General features: G+C 43.9%; 1 protein-coding gene across 1 annotated transcript in view; it reads right to left on the bottom strand.

Moving 5' to 3' along the window:
• Nucleotides 1-17,941, bottom strand: part of WLS (Wnt ligand secretion mediator) — a 101,728-nt gene that overhangs the window by 10,097 nt on the left and 73,690 nt on the right. Inside the window, exons 4-11 of the mRNA XM_032361507.1 lie at nt 17,546-17,707; nt 16,408-16,544; nt 13,749-13,917; nt 12,297-12,394; nt 11,910-11,973; nt 9,822-9,965; nt 8,520-8,603; nt 1,137-1,290 (exon numbers count right to left, since the gene is read on the bottom strand). Coding sequence (XP_032217398.1) covers nt 1,137-1,290; nt 8,520-8,603; nt 9,822-9,965; nt 11,910-11,973; nt 12,297-12,394; nt 13,749-13,917; nt 16,408-16,544; nt 17,546-17,707 — 1,012 coding nt within the window. The remainder of the gene's footprint in view (nt 1-1,136; nt 1,291-8,519; nt 8,604-9,821; nt 9,966-11,909; nt 11,974-12,296; nt 12,395-13,748; nt 13,918-16,407; nt 16,545-17,545; nt 17,708-17,941) is intronic.

Raw genomic sequence — 17,941 nt, 5'->3', positions numbered from 1 at the left:
GGTTCTCAAATTTGACTACTAAAACCCAGCAATATCCCAGGGCAACAACATTCTATTGGATATAGTTCTCTGGGCTCCAACTGGAGTGTTCTGGAATAGGTTTCAAGAAAGAAGCAGCATTTTGAATGAGCCCAGAAGGTGGGGAGGGTTTTATTAGACCCAAATGGACCCAGGATATGAATCCATTCATTCAACACACACTTGTGTTGAGTACTTCCTATGAGCAAGGCCCAGCCGTGGTCCCATAGCAGACATGCAGACCTAAAGCCCTGGACTTTGCTCCAAGGGAGTGAAGGGCACTGGTTCAGATTTGAGAGGGACCATCTAATACTTGGGGAAGAGCGAGAACACGGCAAGGGTAAAGCAGGTGTGAGAAAGAGAAGGCAAAGTAAGGGTGGGCCCCAACAGTGTAGGACTGAGCTGTCAGAGGAAAAGGAGCTATCAGATATGTTGTTTACCAGGCGACCCCACCCATTCCAAGTTAAGAGCATGGCCTGGAGCAGTGACAGTCATTTCCCTCTGCCACTGCTGGTAGAGACACCCCAGTCAAGCACTTCCTCTTTCTGGGCCTCCGTTTCATCATCTACAAAACAACCAGAATGGCTAGGTTCCCTAAGGTTCCTCATAGCATCAGTAGCATTTAAGGAGAAGAAGGCCATGGGGACGGGTGAATAGCTATTGGTGTGGACGCGTGTCAACAGCCTTGCACAAGATTGGGCAGGAAAAAAACGAAGCCAGCTCCGTCTTCAACTCTCAGAACCCAGTCCCGTTCCACCTGATAGCTTGAGACCATGCTTCTCAGATCAGAAGAATAAATACGGCATAATCTCCGAGAGTCAATTTTGCTCAGAAAATTGAGGGAAGCAATTTTAAGTTTTATACTAAAAGGGGCACTTCTTTCAGACTAGACTGCAATATTCTCCATGTTTGAAGATTTAAAAAAAAGGCACAAGGACTTAAAGAAATATCTGCCCTGTGCTGGCTTTTTGTCTTATGGCTCCCTAGTACCCTAGGGGTACTCACTGACATTTGGAGGGCAAGTTTGACCAGGGAACCCAGAGCCTTTCCTAATTGGATCTTGTAGAAACTGAAGCTTAATTATCCTGAATAAAGCTCTGCTAAAGAGACAAACTCACCATTGGACTGGTCTTCCCCATAGTTCTTATGGGAGGGTGCATATAAGAACATCAAAGCAAAGACATACAGGTTCCACATCCCATAAATGCCTGTGAAAAAGGCACTGTTCACTTGGACTGTGACGCCGCCCCACTTCCAATGGCCTTCCGTCACCTACGGAAAAAGAACAGTAACATTTAATTGGAACCAAGAAGAAACAACACAGAGACAGGAATCAACCCACACAAAAACCGAATGTCTTCTATATATGGTAAAAGTAAAGGGCCTTGTAGGATTCCTGTTTTTCTTTTTTAGGTTATTTATTTATTTATTTTTGAAAGAAAGAGAGAGAGAGAGAGAGGGAGCCTGAGTGGGAGAAGGGGCAGAGGGAGAAGGAGAAGTAGACTCCCTGCTGAGCAGGGAGCCCAATGGATTCGGGGCTGGATCCCAGAACCCTGGGATCATGACCTGAGCCAAAGGCAGACATTTAACTGACTGAACTACTCAGGCACCCAAGCCTCTTTTTTTAATCGAAATCATACTAGTATGAATTTACATTCACTGAGGGTTTACTGCATGTCAGATACAAAGTCAGTGGTTCTCCTGTTGGCTGCGTATCAGAATCACCCAGGGAGTAGCCCTTTCTTAAATAACAGTCCACGGTTATCCCTAATATATGGAAACAGTGTTTGAGTCTCACACTTATCCACAACTCTGACTCTTCCTCTGCGGTCTGTCTTCCCAGCTCGATGTAAACTCCCTGCAGGCAGAGACCACTTCTGACCTGTTTACTGCCATACCTTGGTGCCTGATCCCCACAGGGGCTCAGGGAAGACAGGCTCATTAAATAAGTGAGTAGCCTTCCTTAGTGGGGCAGTGCAGGGAAGCAGAAAAGACATGGGCCTGGAGTCAGAGATCAGGATTCAAATGCAGACTTTACCACTTACTCTGTTTAATGTAAGAGAAGATTAAGACTCTGAACTGCAGTTTCTTTAAGTACAAAGTAGAGGAGCGCCTGGGTGGCGCAGCTGGTTAAGCATCTGCCTTCAGCTCAGGTCATGACACCGGAGTCCTGGAATCGAGTCCCACATCAGGCAACCGGCTACCCAGGGAGTCTGCTTCTCCCTCTCTCCTCTACCCCTCTCCCTTGCTTGTGCTCTCTCTTTTGCTTACTTGCTCTTTCTCAATTAAATAACTAAGATCTTAAAAACGAAAAAACAAAAGAAAACCCTACAAAACAAACTTGCAGGGTTACTGAGGAGAATTAAGTAAAAATGTTTCTAGAAATTTCCTAAGACAGCGACACCTGGGTGGCTCAGTGGGTTAAGCCTTTGGCCCAGGTCGTGATCTCAGGTCATGGGATGGAACCCCGCATCAGGCTCTCTGCTTGGCGGGGAGCCTGCTTCCCCCTCTCTCTCTGTCTGCTTCTCTGTCTGCTTGTGATCTCTCTCTCTCTCTCTTTCTGTCAAAAAAAAAAAAAAAATTTCCCAAGACAATGAACAAAAATCTATGTCTATAATGTCACTCTATGTAAGTCAATCATGAAGGTAATTATGAATCTTTCACAGCCTTTACAATTCTCCAGGAATGTTTTGAGGCTGCCTTTCTCTATGTTAATGACCTCGTAATTGTTTCGAGGGCTGTCTGATGACATAGGGATTACACTAAGAACTGTCAACAGAACTACTGAGCCTAGTGACTAAAAACTTGTGCCAGTTCTAAGATCAATGAAATGATTCTAACCACTTCTGTTTGCTACAGGAAATCATAAATGGAGTAGAAGAATACTGGACAAATGTCCCTGTGAGAACTTAATGAGGCTGGGTTATATAAGCCATTTCTAGGAGCCCCCTCTCCTAGGAGCTACAGTGTGAGCAGTAAGCTGTATCTAAATGTTAATGACTTTGACAAGCGGGTGGATTTCACCTCCTATTCATGAGGCAATGGGTCTATATTCACCTGACACCTTCTTTATACCTCATGACCCACTGGGGCCCCAGGCATAATAAAGTTATAAGAGTAGTTGTTTCCTTTTGAAAGACCTGGAGTGTCCATTAATTAGGTTAACTAACTGTAGACTTACCAATTTTAGTTTGGCCTTGGTGATACATAATTTTTCATTTTTGTGATGCACAAACCACTAATCACGAATGCTTACTTATTTCTGGAAATAATTCACTTGATACAATGTGCTCAGGAATATTTTTGGCAAAGAAGAATTTCATAACCACTTCTGATTTTAGAACAATGTATAAGCATTCAAACTACTTAGAACGAACTTCTCAGAAACGTCTCCAAATGTCACTCTTCTTAAAAGAAGAGAATACTGTAATTTTATAAAAATTACAGTACTTAGGGCATACTTAAGATGATTTTAATGCATATAATGGAAGAGAAGAGGGAGTCTTAAGATAATTCCTGGAAACATATGTGCGTGCTTTCATAACAAAGGAACAGTTCTGTTTGAGAGGACAGAGGGGAGGCCAGACTGGGTGAACTACAGGTAATGATGGAGTAAGGCAGCTCTAATTTTCTTCTACTCTGTTAACACAGCAGGCCCCTCAATAGGTCTCTCTCCTGCAAGAGACCCTACTTCCTATGACATAAGCTGGGAATCCTCAGTACCTTTTTGCTCAAAGTGATTCTTGTTGGGACTGGCATGACAGATCTAAGGAAACACCCACTGTACGCCTGGTTCAAAATGGTATTTGACAGATGGATGTTTGTTGAATGAATATGGATAAAAGTACAGGCATGTGTAGGAATGCCAGTACATGGAAGTAGAAAAAGAGGATAGAAACAGTCGTTGTTAGGAAATATCTGATGGAAAAGTAAAGAGAAACTACTGCATTCCTCAGTAAAGTCAATTACCCATAAGTAAGTCAATGGGTAATAAGTACTATTTCACTTAAATATTACTCTCTAACACAGATATTAGCAAACCTAAGACTTTTTAAAATAACAAGGGTAATGACAGTTAACATTTATTCAATGCTACTATGTCAGACACTACTGTAAGAATTTTACATGGAGGATATTATTTAGTCTTAATAGCGTCATTAGTTGGCAGGTAGCATTTCCACTCAACACAGGGGAAAACTGTGCCACAGTGAGGTACGTTATCTTGCCAAGATTGCTCAGTCAGAAAGTCGTGACTCTGACTCCGAAGGAAGATATTCTTAACCATTATGTAATAAAAGAGTAGGAATATTATACTTTAAAAAAAAAAAAGATTTTATTTACTTATTTGACAGAGAGAGACACAGCGAGAGAGGGACCACAAGCAGGGGGAGTGGGAGAGGGAGAGGGAGAAGCAGGCTTCCTGCAGAACAGGGTGCCTGACGCAGGGCTCAATCCCAGGACCCTGGAATCAGGACCTAAGCCAAAGGCAGACGCTTAATGACTGAACCACCCAGGCGCCCCAAGAGTAGCAATATTAACCTAAAGAGTGGTGAGTCCGTTAAGTTAGTATATGGAGCAACTATTGTGGAAGACCAGACTTCCTTTGAAAATTCACCTAATTAACCATAATGTAAATTATTATTCAGTGTATATATATACCAGTTTGCAATTTCAAATCCATAGAGTAATACAGACCTAGTAATATAAGATATTCAAAACTGGATCTATATGCAAAATACAACTTTACAGTAGAACCGTTGAAATAAGATGCTCATACCATGAGGGGGACACAGGTGCTAAGATGGCCTGAGAAACTAGCAGATTCATGCCCCCATCTCAGGTTTGCTCTGAGACACCTGCACCTTGTTTAGCGTAAGGTTGCAGAATTACCATTACTATTTAATTAGTAATCCCTAAATGTATTACTTCCTGCTGAGGGCAAAGAGTTGAGTCTGCATAAATGAGCTGTATACAGAGTCACTGGACTGTGGGTGTGTGCCCGTCTCCTCTCAGTTAGTCCTGCCTGGGACCTCCTGTGTTCTGAGCATGTTCCCACCGACAGGAACCACAGTAAGCAGTCTCAACAGAGCAGGCCTTGTGAACCCGAAATCTTATTAATGCCAAAGCACAGAGGTGACAGTCACCCCATTTTAACTTCCAAGAAAAAAAACAGATAGCTCCAACCAAAAAAGAAAAAAAAAAAAGAAAATCATCTTCCCTCTGCTTAAGTCTTATTTCGAACAGTTCCTGTTTTTCCTGATTTAACATTTGAACAATTTACTTTTGTGCGAAACCACCCAATTATACCCCTGGAGCCAAGTGAAGGTCAAATCCCTTTACACCCAGTAGTCTTGACAACCAACATTCCACTTAACAACAAGATTTCCAAATCCCAGACACAGGCTCTCTTACTGGAAACATTTCCTCTGTGAGTAACAGAATGAAGTGATCACACACACAAAAAAGAGCTGGGGACAGGCTCTCTGGGAGTTGGCTGCATGGGGCCTGACCTGAATGTCAGGCACCTGGGGGTCCCCTTAGTGGAGGTTGGTGACCTTCTCCCCTGCATTGCACTTCTTTTCCCTACTGCCTGCCACCTCTAAACGGAACGCCTCTTTCTTTTCCAGAGGGAAGGGGCTAAAATACCAGACTGTGATGTACCATCTCTCGGTTGCTAGGACTGAGGCCATTAAAATGGCAGGCATTAAAAGACTGCCCCACAGGACCCAGCTACAAAGCCTCAAGGTCACTGCATTCCACAGCTTCCTGTGGGCCCTTCATTCCTGGCCTCAGAGCTTCAATATCCTGGCGAGATCCCCTTGCATTATATTTCATGGGGCTTAAATGCAAGCTCTCTCAGCAAGCCCGAGAGCATAATGGGAGTTTTAATACATTCCTTTTACCTAAGGCTGGGATCTATTTCAAAAAGTTACCCAATAGGTTTTCTTTCAGGTGAGCTCATTGCTGAGACATTCCAAAATGACATTAAAAAATAAATCCTCTGATGACTATATTAGTACAGTACCTGGGACATGGAGAGTTATGCTTGAAAACGTCTTAGATATCTATAAATAAACCTTAAAAAAATAACGCAGCAGGAGGAATGTGAGGAGCTAATGGAATCCAAAAGAGCTCGCTGCTACCCCCTTGGAGTTGAAATCCACCCCGGGCGGACTGTCGCTCCGGCAGATATAAAAAGCCAGCCACAGGCTGGAGCCATGTTAGAAAATACTGGGGCAACGGAATATTAATCTTTTGCTCCAAAGAAAAGCCACGAACTCTGTTCCTTGGAAGAACTGGCCTCCCTTGCTTGAAAATGGTGCACTGTATAACACAGACAAGGCTAAATTCGAGCAACATGTGTGGACTGCCTTCAAGATCAGCCCGCTGTCCCTTCCTGACTTCAGGTGGAGGGGACTCTTGGCAGAGCCAGGTGAGTGAGCAGCATGGGGCAGCGGGAGCGTGGCGGCAGCTTTCTGAGGTGGCAGAGACACGTGTTAAGACCCAAAGTGCCCTTTGTTTCTGCCTTCCTAAGAAACTGCCTCGGGATTGCCCTTCATTCCTCAGCCCAGCTGACTAGAAGCTTCTGTTTCTCCAAGGAGTGCGTCCTGCTCTCTCAGATTCACTGAGTGTCCCTGTGTGTTACCGAGGCCCTGGAGGACTGGACACTTGGGTCACGTGAAGGAATCAGCCAAAGGGTAAGTCAGCCCTCAGACACCCTTGTTGGAGCCCCAGCTGGGTGAATAAAAAACTCATTCAGAATCTGAAATATGCTACTGCACTTGGAGTGGCGACTGAAGTTCCCTCGGTTTCATGAACAGTCTGATACAAACACGGCACTGGTGTAGGTCATAGCAGATGTGGTAAGCAGAAATATCGAAGACAGATGTGGACTATTTGTTTTATTTGTTTTCCACACCCATTTCAGCCTTCAACAGCAACACTCACACTGCCCAGTGGGCAGAGCCCAACATGGCTCTAGGGGCTCCTAACATGGTCAGAAGCACCCTGGGGTGTCCCTGCAACAAGTTCAAGGGGTCCATGAACTGGAAGGAGAAAAACTGTATCTTCATTTTCACCATTCTCTAACTGAAAGTTACCATTTCTTGCAATTATGAATGTAGAAAACAAAGTCCTGTTAATATGAACACTAGCATTACCTGTAATTTTGTTACCAAAAGAAATCATGACATTTTCATAACAATTACAATTACAGATATATATATCTATAACATCGGCAACATGCATAATTGCAAATATCTTTGAAATCCAAAGTATCATCTTTTACTCATTTAAAAACATTCAAAGAAGAGGCCCATAGCCTCCAGCAGGTTGCCTTGGGGTCTATGGCACAAAAAAGCACCGGAGCCCCTCCACTAGAAGGAAATGAGCCAGCACAATGAGACAAGTCGGTCCTATGCAACTCCACCTATGCAACTAACATTCTCAGTTTGGCCACCTATGCAACTAACATTCTCAGCTTGGGCCAAAAACAGGGATGACAGAACAGTTGGAAAAAAGAAAAGAAAAGAAAAGAAAAAGTCAAAAGGACTGGGTTCTGGTGCCTAACTTACTGAATGGCCTTTGGCACAACATTCACCCTTTTTGTCATTCCCAAGAACACAACTATTCTGGCCCACGATGTGCCAGGCACTCTGCAAAATCACTTTGCAGGCATTACTTCCCGCGGTCCTTCCAGCCACCTTTTGTCGTGGTACTATTCCAAGCATTCTACTGATAAGAAAATTCAACCTTAGAACTGTTAAGGAATCTATCCACCACCCCACCCAGCTGGAAAACAGCACCAATGGGAAAATGTCCCTACGGCCATTTGGTTTTATAGCTAGCAACTGAGCTAACAACCCCTACCACCATACTGACCCACAGGATTTTTGTGATGCTCAAGTGAATGGCAGGTAGTTTGTCTGTCAGATTTAAACAAGGTTTTCCACTTTCCAAAGCCAGTTACCAACATTTTAAAATTATTACCACTACTGAGGTTTTCAAGTATAGCAAAGTTTTGAGTTTTAGAAATACCCCGCAGAAAGATAAGATTCTATCAAGGGGACTTCTGAGTTGTAGTTCATGTTTAAGTGGCAAAATAATTATCAGAATGGCTGATGGACTGTAAGAGCATCTACGTTAATGCCAGATAAAGATCGAATCCAACTAATACTTGCTTGTTGGTGTTCTGCTATAGGGCTTAAAAACTGCATTCCCTTAAGTAAATGAAATAAGTGCCCTTCAATCTGGCTGCAGGCTTTTAATTTATGTAGCAACTTTCTTCCTCCTACAAGGTTGTACCGAAAGGGAAAATTCCATCCGCCTCTAGCCAGGTGGTTAAGTCCCAGAGTGGAGCAGCCTTAAAAAACATGGCTTGAGGAGCTGCCCAGCATTACAGCCTCTCTGCTCCTTTCTTAGCAGCTCTCTAGAACTTTCTGTGCAGAGTAGAGGCACCCCTCCAGGAACATTCTCACCCTGACCCTTCAGGGGCCACCTACCTGACTCACGATGAAGAAAATGACAGTCATAGCAGCGCAGGCCAAGGTTATCAGCATGAGGAACTTGAACCTGAAAATCAGCCCCTATTGGGAAGGAGAGAAAGAGCAGTTTACCACTCTCCCGGCTAGCACTAATCCTTTTCCCAAGATATAAATCTGTAAAAAAACAATTAAAAAAAAAATCTATAAAACAAAAGCCCTAAGAGGGACGAGTAAAATAATTTCACATACTAACATTTCTCCTGCAGAGGTGAAGGTGGCTGAAAATCTTACTGGGCCAAATATTTCTTATGTTCTTATCTCTCATGAAACAGTGATACCAGAGCCTGGGGAAATTATATTCACGGCACGTTGTGAGGCTGCTAATTTCCCTGCTAAGCTGGTTATGCTTCTCTGCAAGGGTTCAAAGTCACCAAATCCAAGTTTTCTGCGGTTGTAATAAAATTCTGCTCCAGTGAACAAAAAGAAATGTGCATATTAATCAACATGAAGTGGATTTGGTTGAATTTTCTCATGTGTCACTCTGGCTCTAGAGGCAGGCAAAGCTTCAGAGAGTGCTCAAGGTTTTCTGAGTGCAGGATTTAAGAGAACCTGTGTTTCAGGGAGACACACCTCTTATTCCAGGGCTCTTAGCTGCAGATCCACGGCACATAAAAACCCTGAGTTCTGCAGTTTCTGTTTCTTTTCACAAGAGGAAATAGGCCCATGTCTCCAAGGACTCAGGCATGAGTCCAAGGGATCCTTGAAAAATTAAGAATGTGTTGCCTACATTAGAGATCTGAGGATGTTGAGTGTTTTCCCTTGAACAAGGCACATAACCTTTCAACAGAGATTACTGATTTCTATCTGATCACATGCTGGATATTTTTGGGGAGATGTGGCCTCTTAAAGAGTCTAAAAATCAGATCATCTGGGCTGAAGCCCAGGCTCCGGCAAGGGAACCTTACCTAAAGCCTCACCCCGGCCAAAGCCCTGATTCCACCTTGTCAAATCTCCCATCTGGTATCACCCACATTCCATCCCAAAGCTGAAGAACCTGCTGAACAAGTTCACCCCTTCTGAGGACAGAAAGACAGACCACAGAAAACTCCAAGACAGACACAAGCCAGCTAGATGCTATCAGGTTTAGACTCTTATTTTGCCCAGAGACCCCGCATGACAGGAGACTCCCTTCATGTGTATCTGCAATAAAGGTGTCTCCTCTCCAGGTGTAGGTAGGTGTGTGGTATGCGTTTACACACCGAGCGGGAGCTCTCGAGTCTCGAGTCACCAGTTCCCACACGAGCCTGAAAGTTTGCTCACCTCGTAGTGGAGCCGCCGGACTTTGCTCATGGCCGGCAGGCTGGACTGCTTCCCGCTGATGTTCTGAAACACCTGAAACACCATGAAGCACAGAAACAGGAAGTAGAGGCAGAGGCAGATACCAGCCACAATGATGAAGGCCATCTGATGGTTTCCAGTAAAGGAAAGGGCAGGCTTGCTGATGACACAAACACCTCCCCTCAGTTCTGCTGGCAACGACACCCACGGTCTCCAAACAGGGGGATAAAATAGTAAAACCTGACATTCTAATGCCAGCAATAGCGATTTTTGGACACAAAAGTACAAAAGAGCAGAATGTTCCAAGCTGCTTTCTGAGGTGAGTGAGAAGAGGAATGGTGCCTTGCTTATTAGAAATGCAGACTCCAGGGCCCACCAGAGACCTACTGGATCAGATGCCGCCTCTTAACAAGATTCTCAAGAGACTGGTACCAGGAGACATTCGAAAAGCACTCAAATAACAGGTGTTGGTTGCAAGTGACTGGTCAGGTAGAACGCTGCATTAAAATCACCAGAATTTATAATACAGCCCAGGTTCCATGGCGGGTCTATGGAATCCGATTTTCCAAGAGCAAGGAAACCATGTTTGAGAACCAGTGGGCTAGTGCTTGGATTTTTAGAAGGAGCCCGAGACACCCGGTCAGGGGGTTGATGATGTGGGGGTTGGGAGCAGCAGCTCAAGGGAGGCTGGGTATGGGATGGAAGGCCTTCCGGTAAAACCAGGGATGAAGTTCTGCCTGCAATTTTCTGTCACCACAAGAAAAATCTTGTCAAATGGAACAGAGAACAGAAGGACAGATGGCCAAGGTGGGAAATGAGGGTAGAAGCAGCATATACTTTGAAACTGATCCGGGCAACTCTGAGACCTATCTTGAAAGCCCAACTGGAGAAATCACCAAGGTTTGGAGAATGCTGAGCTGGCTTGGGAGGCAGGTGACCTGAATCTAAGTCCCTTCTGCTACAACTCCACCCCAAGTTGCGTATTTTAAGATGCTTTAACAACTGTGAACTCGGCGTGTATATTTCATTCAATAACATATTAAATGCAGTTTCTCCTTCCTTCCTAAAGCCGAAAGCACCCTGGAATAAAGGGAATATAGTTTTTGCTACAGGCCCTGAGATTTTATTGGCCTCCCTGGACCTCCAACGTATGTGTACAATGAAATGACTGAAGCAGACTTAACACTGTAAGTACTCCCTGCGCTGTGCAGCTCACATTTTTGGGAGGAAGGATGGGCGCTGGGGAGAGCTCAACTCTCTCATCTTCAAGGTAACGATACTACAGAATCAAACTGGCTCACAAAGGTCTTGTGATACTAAGAAGCCCACGTAAACATCATGGCCGGACAAAGCGCATTTACCAGCACATGACCCGATAGCATCCATCAAGAAAGAAGACAACTCCAGCCTCTCTCCCCACTACGGAGAGTCTTTTTCTCCCACAGGACTTAACATATTATTCAGGAAGATAAAATATTTACATCTAGCACCCTAAAGGGGAGAAGTGAAGACTGTGGCTTCTGCTTCATGAAGATAACTCAGACCGAATGTACACCAACCAGCCAAAAACCTTGGCTGCTGCTCTGGAACGAATCACCTTAGTCTCATCTCTACAACAGTCTCAGAAATGAACAGCCACAGCGTGGTATGCCCGCACACCAAAGTCACCATAAGAAGTCTCACACACGGAAGGACCTCAGAGATAGACTCTCCCCAGCAGCTCAGAGATGACCCTCTGTGGTTCACGCCAGTCATGCTTGAGTCTGCGGTAAACAAGTGTCTAAGAGATCATCTGGACAGGCTGTGGTAAGACAAGCAACTGTGATCCCTAGCCCTGGGGATACGCTGTACCTTCCTCTTTCTGCCAGCTCTTACCGGGCTTAAAAGCAAGCATTAATTCCTCTTATTTGCCTTAATTGTGCCATTCTCATTGGTCTGAGGATCAAAGCTCTGGCTGGCACACATGGAGAACATCAGCAGGACTTAGACCATGATCCGGGGCGGGGGGGGGGGGGGACACCAGGCAGCTATGGGAAGAAATGAAACCCTGAAGCCATCAAGGAAGGATACGGCCAGCTCAGTTCCAACATCTGTAGTCCAGATACTGTAGAAGGGATTTGTGAGCTGTACCCCTCTGCAAAGAAAAACGAGATGGAAAGACAATTAATACAGAGGCAAAGGGGGATTTTCCTTTTCACACATCCTCTACTTCTCAGCCAGAAGGCGGGGAGTGTGTGGAGATTAAGAAAAGCTCACAGACTTAAAGAGAAACAGTTTGAAGGAAAGGACCAGCACAAATATTTCAGCCCAATCCTTATCCGAGGATGTGACCATGTCCAATGCTTCTGTCCCACAAGCTCCCGGCCACCCTTCCGTTTTTTGACCTTTCCTCCCGAGGAGCTCGGGTGGACACAGGGATGCACCTCTCAGCCCAGGATCCCACAGCCACCTGCTCACCTCTCACACATGTCGAATATGAAGAGGCAGAAAGAGCCAACAGCAATTGGTCCGACCTGCTTCCAGTATCCAGCTATGTGATTCCGCTCGTGCTGGTCCTGCAGGAAACCAAAATGAAGAATGAAACTGGGGAGACCAAAGCAATCCTGGAGATAAGTCAGTCATTGCAACAGTCCTTGCTGACCACCGGATGTATACCACGCATCATGCTAGACTCAAGGCATATGAGTAAGACCAAAATCTCGGTTCCAGAGGACCTCATTTTTTATCAGCCCATCCATAGGGGCTCTCACAGCCACTGGAACAGGATGCTATGGGAGCACAAAAGAAAAGGCCTTGTACCCTCAGCAGTGGAAGTTCTCTGCTCTGCAAAATAACTCATTCCAAATTAAATTATGTCTTATCACTTGTGTTTGTTCAGGCGGGTAGATCTCCAGAGGACAAGGTAAAGACTACAAGGCATTAAAATACGTCAAGAGATGGATCAATCTCTCTCATGGTTGGGAAAATAGACATATGTTCTCCCTATCTCCATTAAAAGCAAGAGTGGTTCCTCTTGGTAGACACACAAAGATGCTAAGAGACAGAAAATGAAGGAATATAGAGTGAAAACATGGGGAAAGGCAGAAGACAAATCTTAGCACCCAGGCTAGAGACCAGGTGCGACAGTCCACACAAATCCCCTGTGGCTGGCTGTGCCACTGCTGGACCCAAGTCCCCTGTACTCCTAGCCCTGCTACCAAGGGCTCATTCTCAGTGCATCACCACTGGAGGACCCCTCCCGCCTACCCCAGGTACCCCAGCCATCGCAAACAACTCTCTCTCCTCTTACTGCTCTCCTAGAAGCGTTCCAAGTTTTCAGAAGCAATGATCAAACTCTAGGAGAGTTTAAAAGCAGTCCACTACTATGAAGCTGACTGCCCAACGGGACCAAGCTCCAGCTGGCATATCACCTGAGCCATGATGTTAGGACCCCACCATTCTTATTGGTATCCATACTACCTTAGATATCTCTGTCTGGGCAAACTGAGATCAAGGAGGTCAGTGTTTCAGAGTAACAGGGGTTACTAGGCCACCTGGACAAACTGCCCCCTGGAAAAAGCCAGACCCACATTCTCTGGGGGTTACCTTGGTCCTGGGGACAAGCAGAGCTGAAGCCAAAGCAGAAGAAACAGTAATAGTCACTGACATTGCTGTGTTTACTTCCTGTGAAATACTCACATTATTTTGCTTAAATCTTCCAAAACCCCTATAAACTGGGCCTTTAAAATCCACTTTACAGATGAGAAACTGGAGATTCTGGGTCAGAAAGTCACTTGCCAGAGTCCACTTGGCTAGGTAATCAGTGGTGGAGTCAGAATTTGAACCGGCATTTTGACTCTGGAGCTCAGTCCTGCAACCACTGATTTACCTTGTCTCAGCCCCGGTCTCTCCCCACTCAGGAGCTCTTACCATCATGTGCTCGCCACAGAAGATGATCCAGAAGGACAGCAGCATCGCGTAGAAGATACCCTGTCGGATGTCGCCGAACAGCAGCATCCAGGTCCAGTCAAACCCAATGGAAAACCATTCCACTGGGATATTGATAAAAGTCATGGAAATCCCAAGGGCAAAGATGACTCTGATCATGAGAAAACAGCAGGAAAACCACTTTATTCACCTAGGAGACAGATTTTCAAAAACCAAACCAAATGAAACCAAAACCAAAACCAAAACCCCAACCTAGTTTGGGGGAATTGAGATGCTACCTACTGAGACTGAAGCTGTATGATTAGTTTCTTAGCTCTCATAATGAGTTCCTACACCCAATGCAAAATGCCTTATCTTGTTGTTGGCCCCACCGCATCATGAAGAAAGGCTATGTTAGCTTTTCTACAGAATTGAAGCTAACCTCCGTAGTACCCTGTACTTTATTTTGGTACATCAGATTAAGAGCTTCCTACAATGTTTTCCTCTCCTTTGCCTTCTTAAACAGAAGACTATTCTGAACATAATTATCCTCTTCTACCTATTCAGGTAATCATTAACCTGATCATTAAAAACACTCATACTTATTATTGTGATGATGATATCCTCCACAGCAACTAGGACTTGGATAAGCATGCTTGTTTCCATAAGAAATTACTCAAAACAACAAGAAATACAACTCCTTTTAAGCTGCTTGTTTACTTTTCATTTTGCTTTTTCCCTACTGCCCTATTGTCACTGCTCTATCAAATATCATTAATTTTTTCACTGACTTAGTCATACTTTGTCATACCTATGAAATATAAGTGTTAATTAAGCAAGGATCACACGCTAGGCATTTTGTTAGGACCATAGATAACTAAGTGAGGTAGTACTCTTCTACTCATGGAGACAGATTAGTGGCTAAGCCAAATGTAGTGTGTCAAGAGATGTGACAGAAGTGTGCACAGGCTGCCCTAGGGACTTCTAACCTTGACAGAGACAGAAATTGAGAGGACTTATGAGTCATGATTGGGGAGGTCGAGGGTACTGCAAGCAGAGGGAAAAGCCTGAATCATTTGGGGATCTGCACATGGAGGAAATGACAGGACATGAGGAAATGACAGGCCATGACATCAGAGAAGTAAAAAAGGCTGAACTCATAAAGAAACTCACCTACCCCATTAGAGAACTTATCTTGAAAGGACTGAGGATCCAATAAGAAGTTTAAACAGTGGAGTGACATCATTCATTCATTCAACAAATTCATTCATTCAACAAATTATTGGGCTCCTACTATGTGCCAGTCACTATTCTAGATGCTGGGGATATAGCAGTAAAAAAAGTAGGCAAGGATCCTGCTGTAATGATGCTTGCATTCAGAACGGGGGAAGGGGGGGTATGGGAGGAAAGCCAACAAATAAACAGAGAATATAATGAAGAAAAATAAAGCAAGGTAAGAGAATGGAGAGAGAAGGGGTATTATTTTATATAAGGGAGAGGAAGAAGGTTCTAAGATAAGAGACATTATGGCTAGGCCTGAAGGAAATGAGGAATTGAGCCACAGAGATATCTAGGAAAGAGCATTTCAGATGAAGAGAACAGCAAGTGCAAAGGCCCTGAGGTGGGAGCATACCAGGCACTTTTGAGCATCATCAAGTGGTAGAGAGGATAGGAGATGAAATCAGAAGGGACAAGGGACCAGATCATCAAGGGCTTTATAGGCCAGGGCAAAGGAAATGAAAAGCCGATGGAGAGCGCTTGGAGCAGAAGAGTGACAAGATCTGATTTACACTTGAACGGGAACACTGGCTGCTGTGATAATAGACTGTAGGAAGGAAAACAGTGGAAGCAAGAAGTTGAGAGGCTCAACTTCTCAAGAAGTTGACAGGCTATTTGCAATTCTCCAGGAAGAAATGAAAAATGATAGGGAGTTAGATTAGTGGGGTAGTGATGGATATGGCAAGATTTCCTAGTGGGTTGGATGAGGAGTCTGAAGAAAAGAGAGAAGTAAAGGATGACTCCTACTTTCTACTCTCTAACCTGAGCAGCTATTTCCTATGATGGGGATGCTGGGTGCTGGGGAGAGGAAAAAGTCTGAAGAGGGAAGAAATAAAATGCTGTCCTTTGTATGCGTTACATTTTTGTGCAAGTGAAGATGTCAAACAAACAGCTGGAATTCTTGGGTTCAGGGTTGGGAGAGGCTGAGGTTGAGGCTATGAATTAAGAATCATCAGGTATAGATGATTAAGACCACGTATAGTGTGTTTGTATATTAATGAGAAAAATCCAGCAGAAAGGAAAAATCACTAATGTGGGAAAGAAAGGGCATGTATCTACGAGTGTTGTCCTTCTGGAGCTGAGAGGGTTGGCTTAGGAGCAAGACAGTTTGTTCACTGTGACAGAAAGGATTTGCCCCAGACCATGGGAATGAAGAGCAAAGACAGAAGAGTGAGCCAAAAATGTGAGAGTGGTTAATCCCTAGGATTGAGTAACAATTTGCATGTGAAAGCTGAAGGGGGGGAATCCAGGATGATTCACAGTCTAATCATCAGCCCAAGTAACACACTGACCACTTGAACTAGACCCCGGCAAAACCAGGACCATGATAGGCAGGATCAGGGATGCCAGTGTTCCTTAAGAGTGCTCTGAAATCAGCTCTTACTTTTCTAGAAGCACTGGGGGTCGGGACATCATAGTGATCCTCCTCCAATACCACACCATAATGATGAAGATGCTGGGCGTAAGGAAGGTCTTCATGGCAAACCACACCTTGGTGAAGCCTCCATTTTGATGGATTCCCTAGATAGAGACCAATCATAATTTTGAAGGTGAATATATCTTATTGTAATTTTCTATCAGCAAATGCATTTTGGGGAGAGGCGAAAGCAGATCTTTTCTGCCGAACTTTCAAGATCAAGAGTTTAGCAGTCATAGCATATACTCTCTTCACGTCCTCCCTAGCCCCTCCTCAGGCACTGTAGAAATCTAAATAAAAGGCAAAAAAATGGACTCTATACAACAGGAATCATTAAGAACATGATCAAAGATTCTTCTCTAAGGATTTTTATTGAAAAATTGAGATATTTTAAGATGCTCAAAATGTTGGTATTGGTAAAATGTGTTAAGGTAAATATAGTGGAATGCTAAGCAGCATTGCAAAGTATATTTATATTAAACTCGCAATATACAATTAAATGAAAAGAAAAACAAGGAATAAAGAAGGCAGTTGAGTAAGGATCTTTTTTCTGGTAAGGATATATGTATCTGTCTATATGGAAAAAACAATAAGGAAATATATCAAAACCTCAACAATGACTATTTCTCTAGATATTACAGGTCATTTTTATGTTCTATATGTTTGCATGTGCTTCCTAATTTTCTACAATAAATATGTATTTTATATGTGACTTTCTTGAGATCAAAAAAAAAAAACCAAAAATCCTCTTGCTCCATATTCTATCTTTTTGCCTGTTAAATCAAGTGGAAAGAACCTAAAACACCACTGTTCTCTTTAACATTTGTGCTTGAAAGACATATAAAAAAAATTACTTCTATCTTGGTGTTATTATGCCATCATGACCATTATTAAAAAAACCTTAAATGGGCATAATAATTGCATTACTTTCCATTTAAGCTGTCAGCCATCATAGGTATGTTTTCCATTTCTCAGGTGAAGCAAATGACACACGGAGACGCCAAGAGTGAGATGGAGCTTCCTTCCAATACACATGCCCACAGACCAATGTTCTGAGCCAGTCTTCTAATGTTCCATGCTGCCAGGATCCATTAGGTTCACTCACCACCAACTGAATATCCTTTATTTCCCCAATCCCGACGTTGATTTTCTTCTTCTCATTCACAGGCAGCCGGATGTTCAGAAGGTAGTACTTATGAGCTACAGACCCGATTTCCATGAAAGGAAGGACATCACATTCATAGTAACGGCCCTCATACTCTGGGGTCTGGGAGAAGAACAGAGAGTTTGTGACAGAATCGCTATTTCCAATAGACTATGTCTGAATTGTCTTACCTTTGGCTCATACCACTAATGCTAAAACGGATACCTTAGAGCTACAGATTATAGGGCACAATGGAGGCATGGTGTCCACCGGCTTCCCCTCACCGCCCCACCCAAAAAAACCCCAAACACATTTGAGGCAGAGCCAGAAATTTTATTTTTTTAAGATTTTATTTAT

This window comes from Mustela erminea, chromosome 10 (assembly GCF_009829155.1).
Source record: "Mustela erminea isolate mMusErm1 chromosome 10, mMusErm1.Pri, whole genome shotgun sequence".
Classification (NCBI taxonomy): Eukaryota; Metazoa; Chordata; class Mammalia; order Carnivora; family Mustelidae; genus Mustela; species Mustela erminea.
This window is presented reverse-complemented; position numbering and strand designations above follow the sequence as displayed.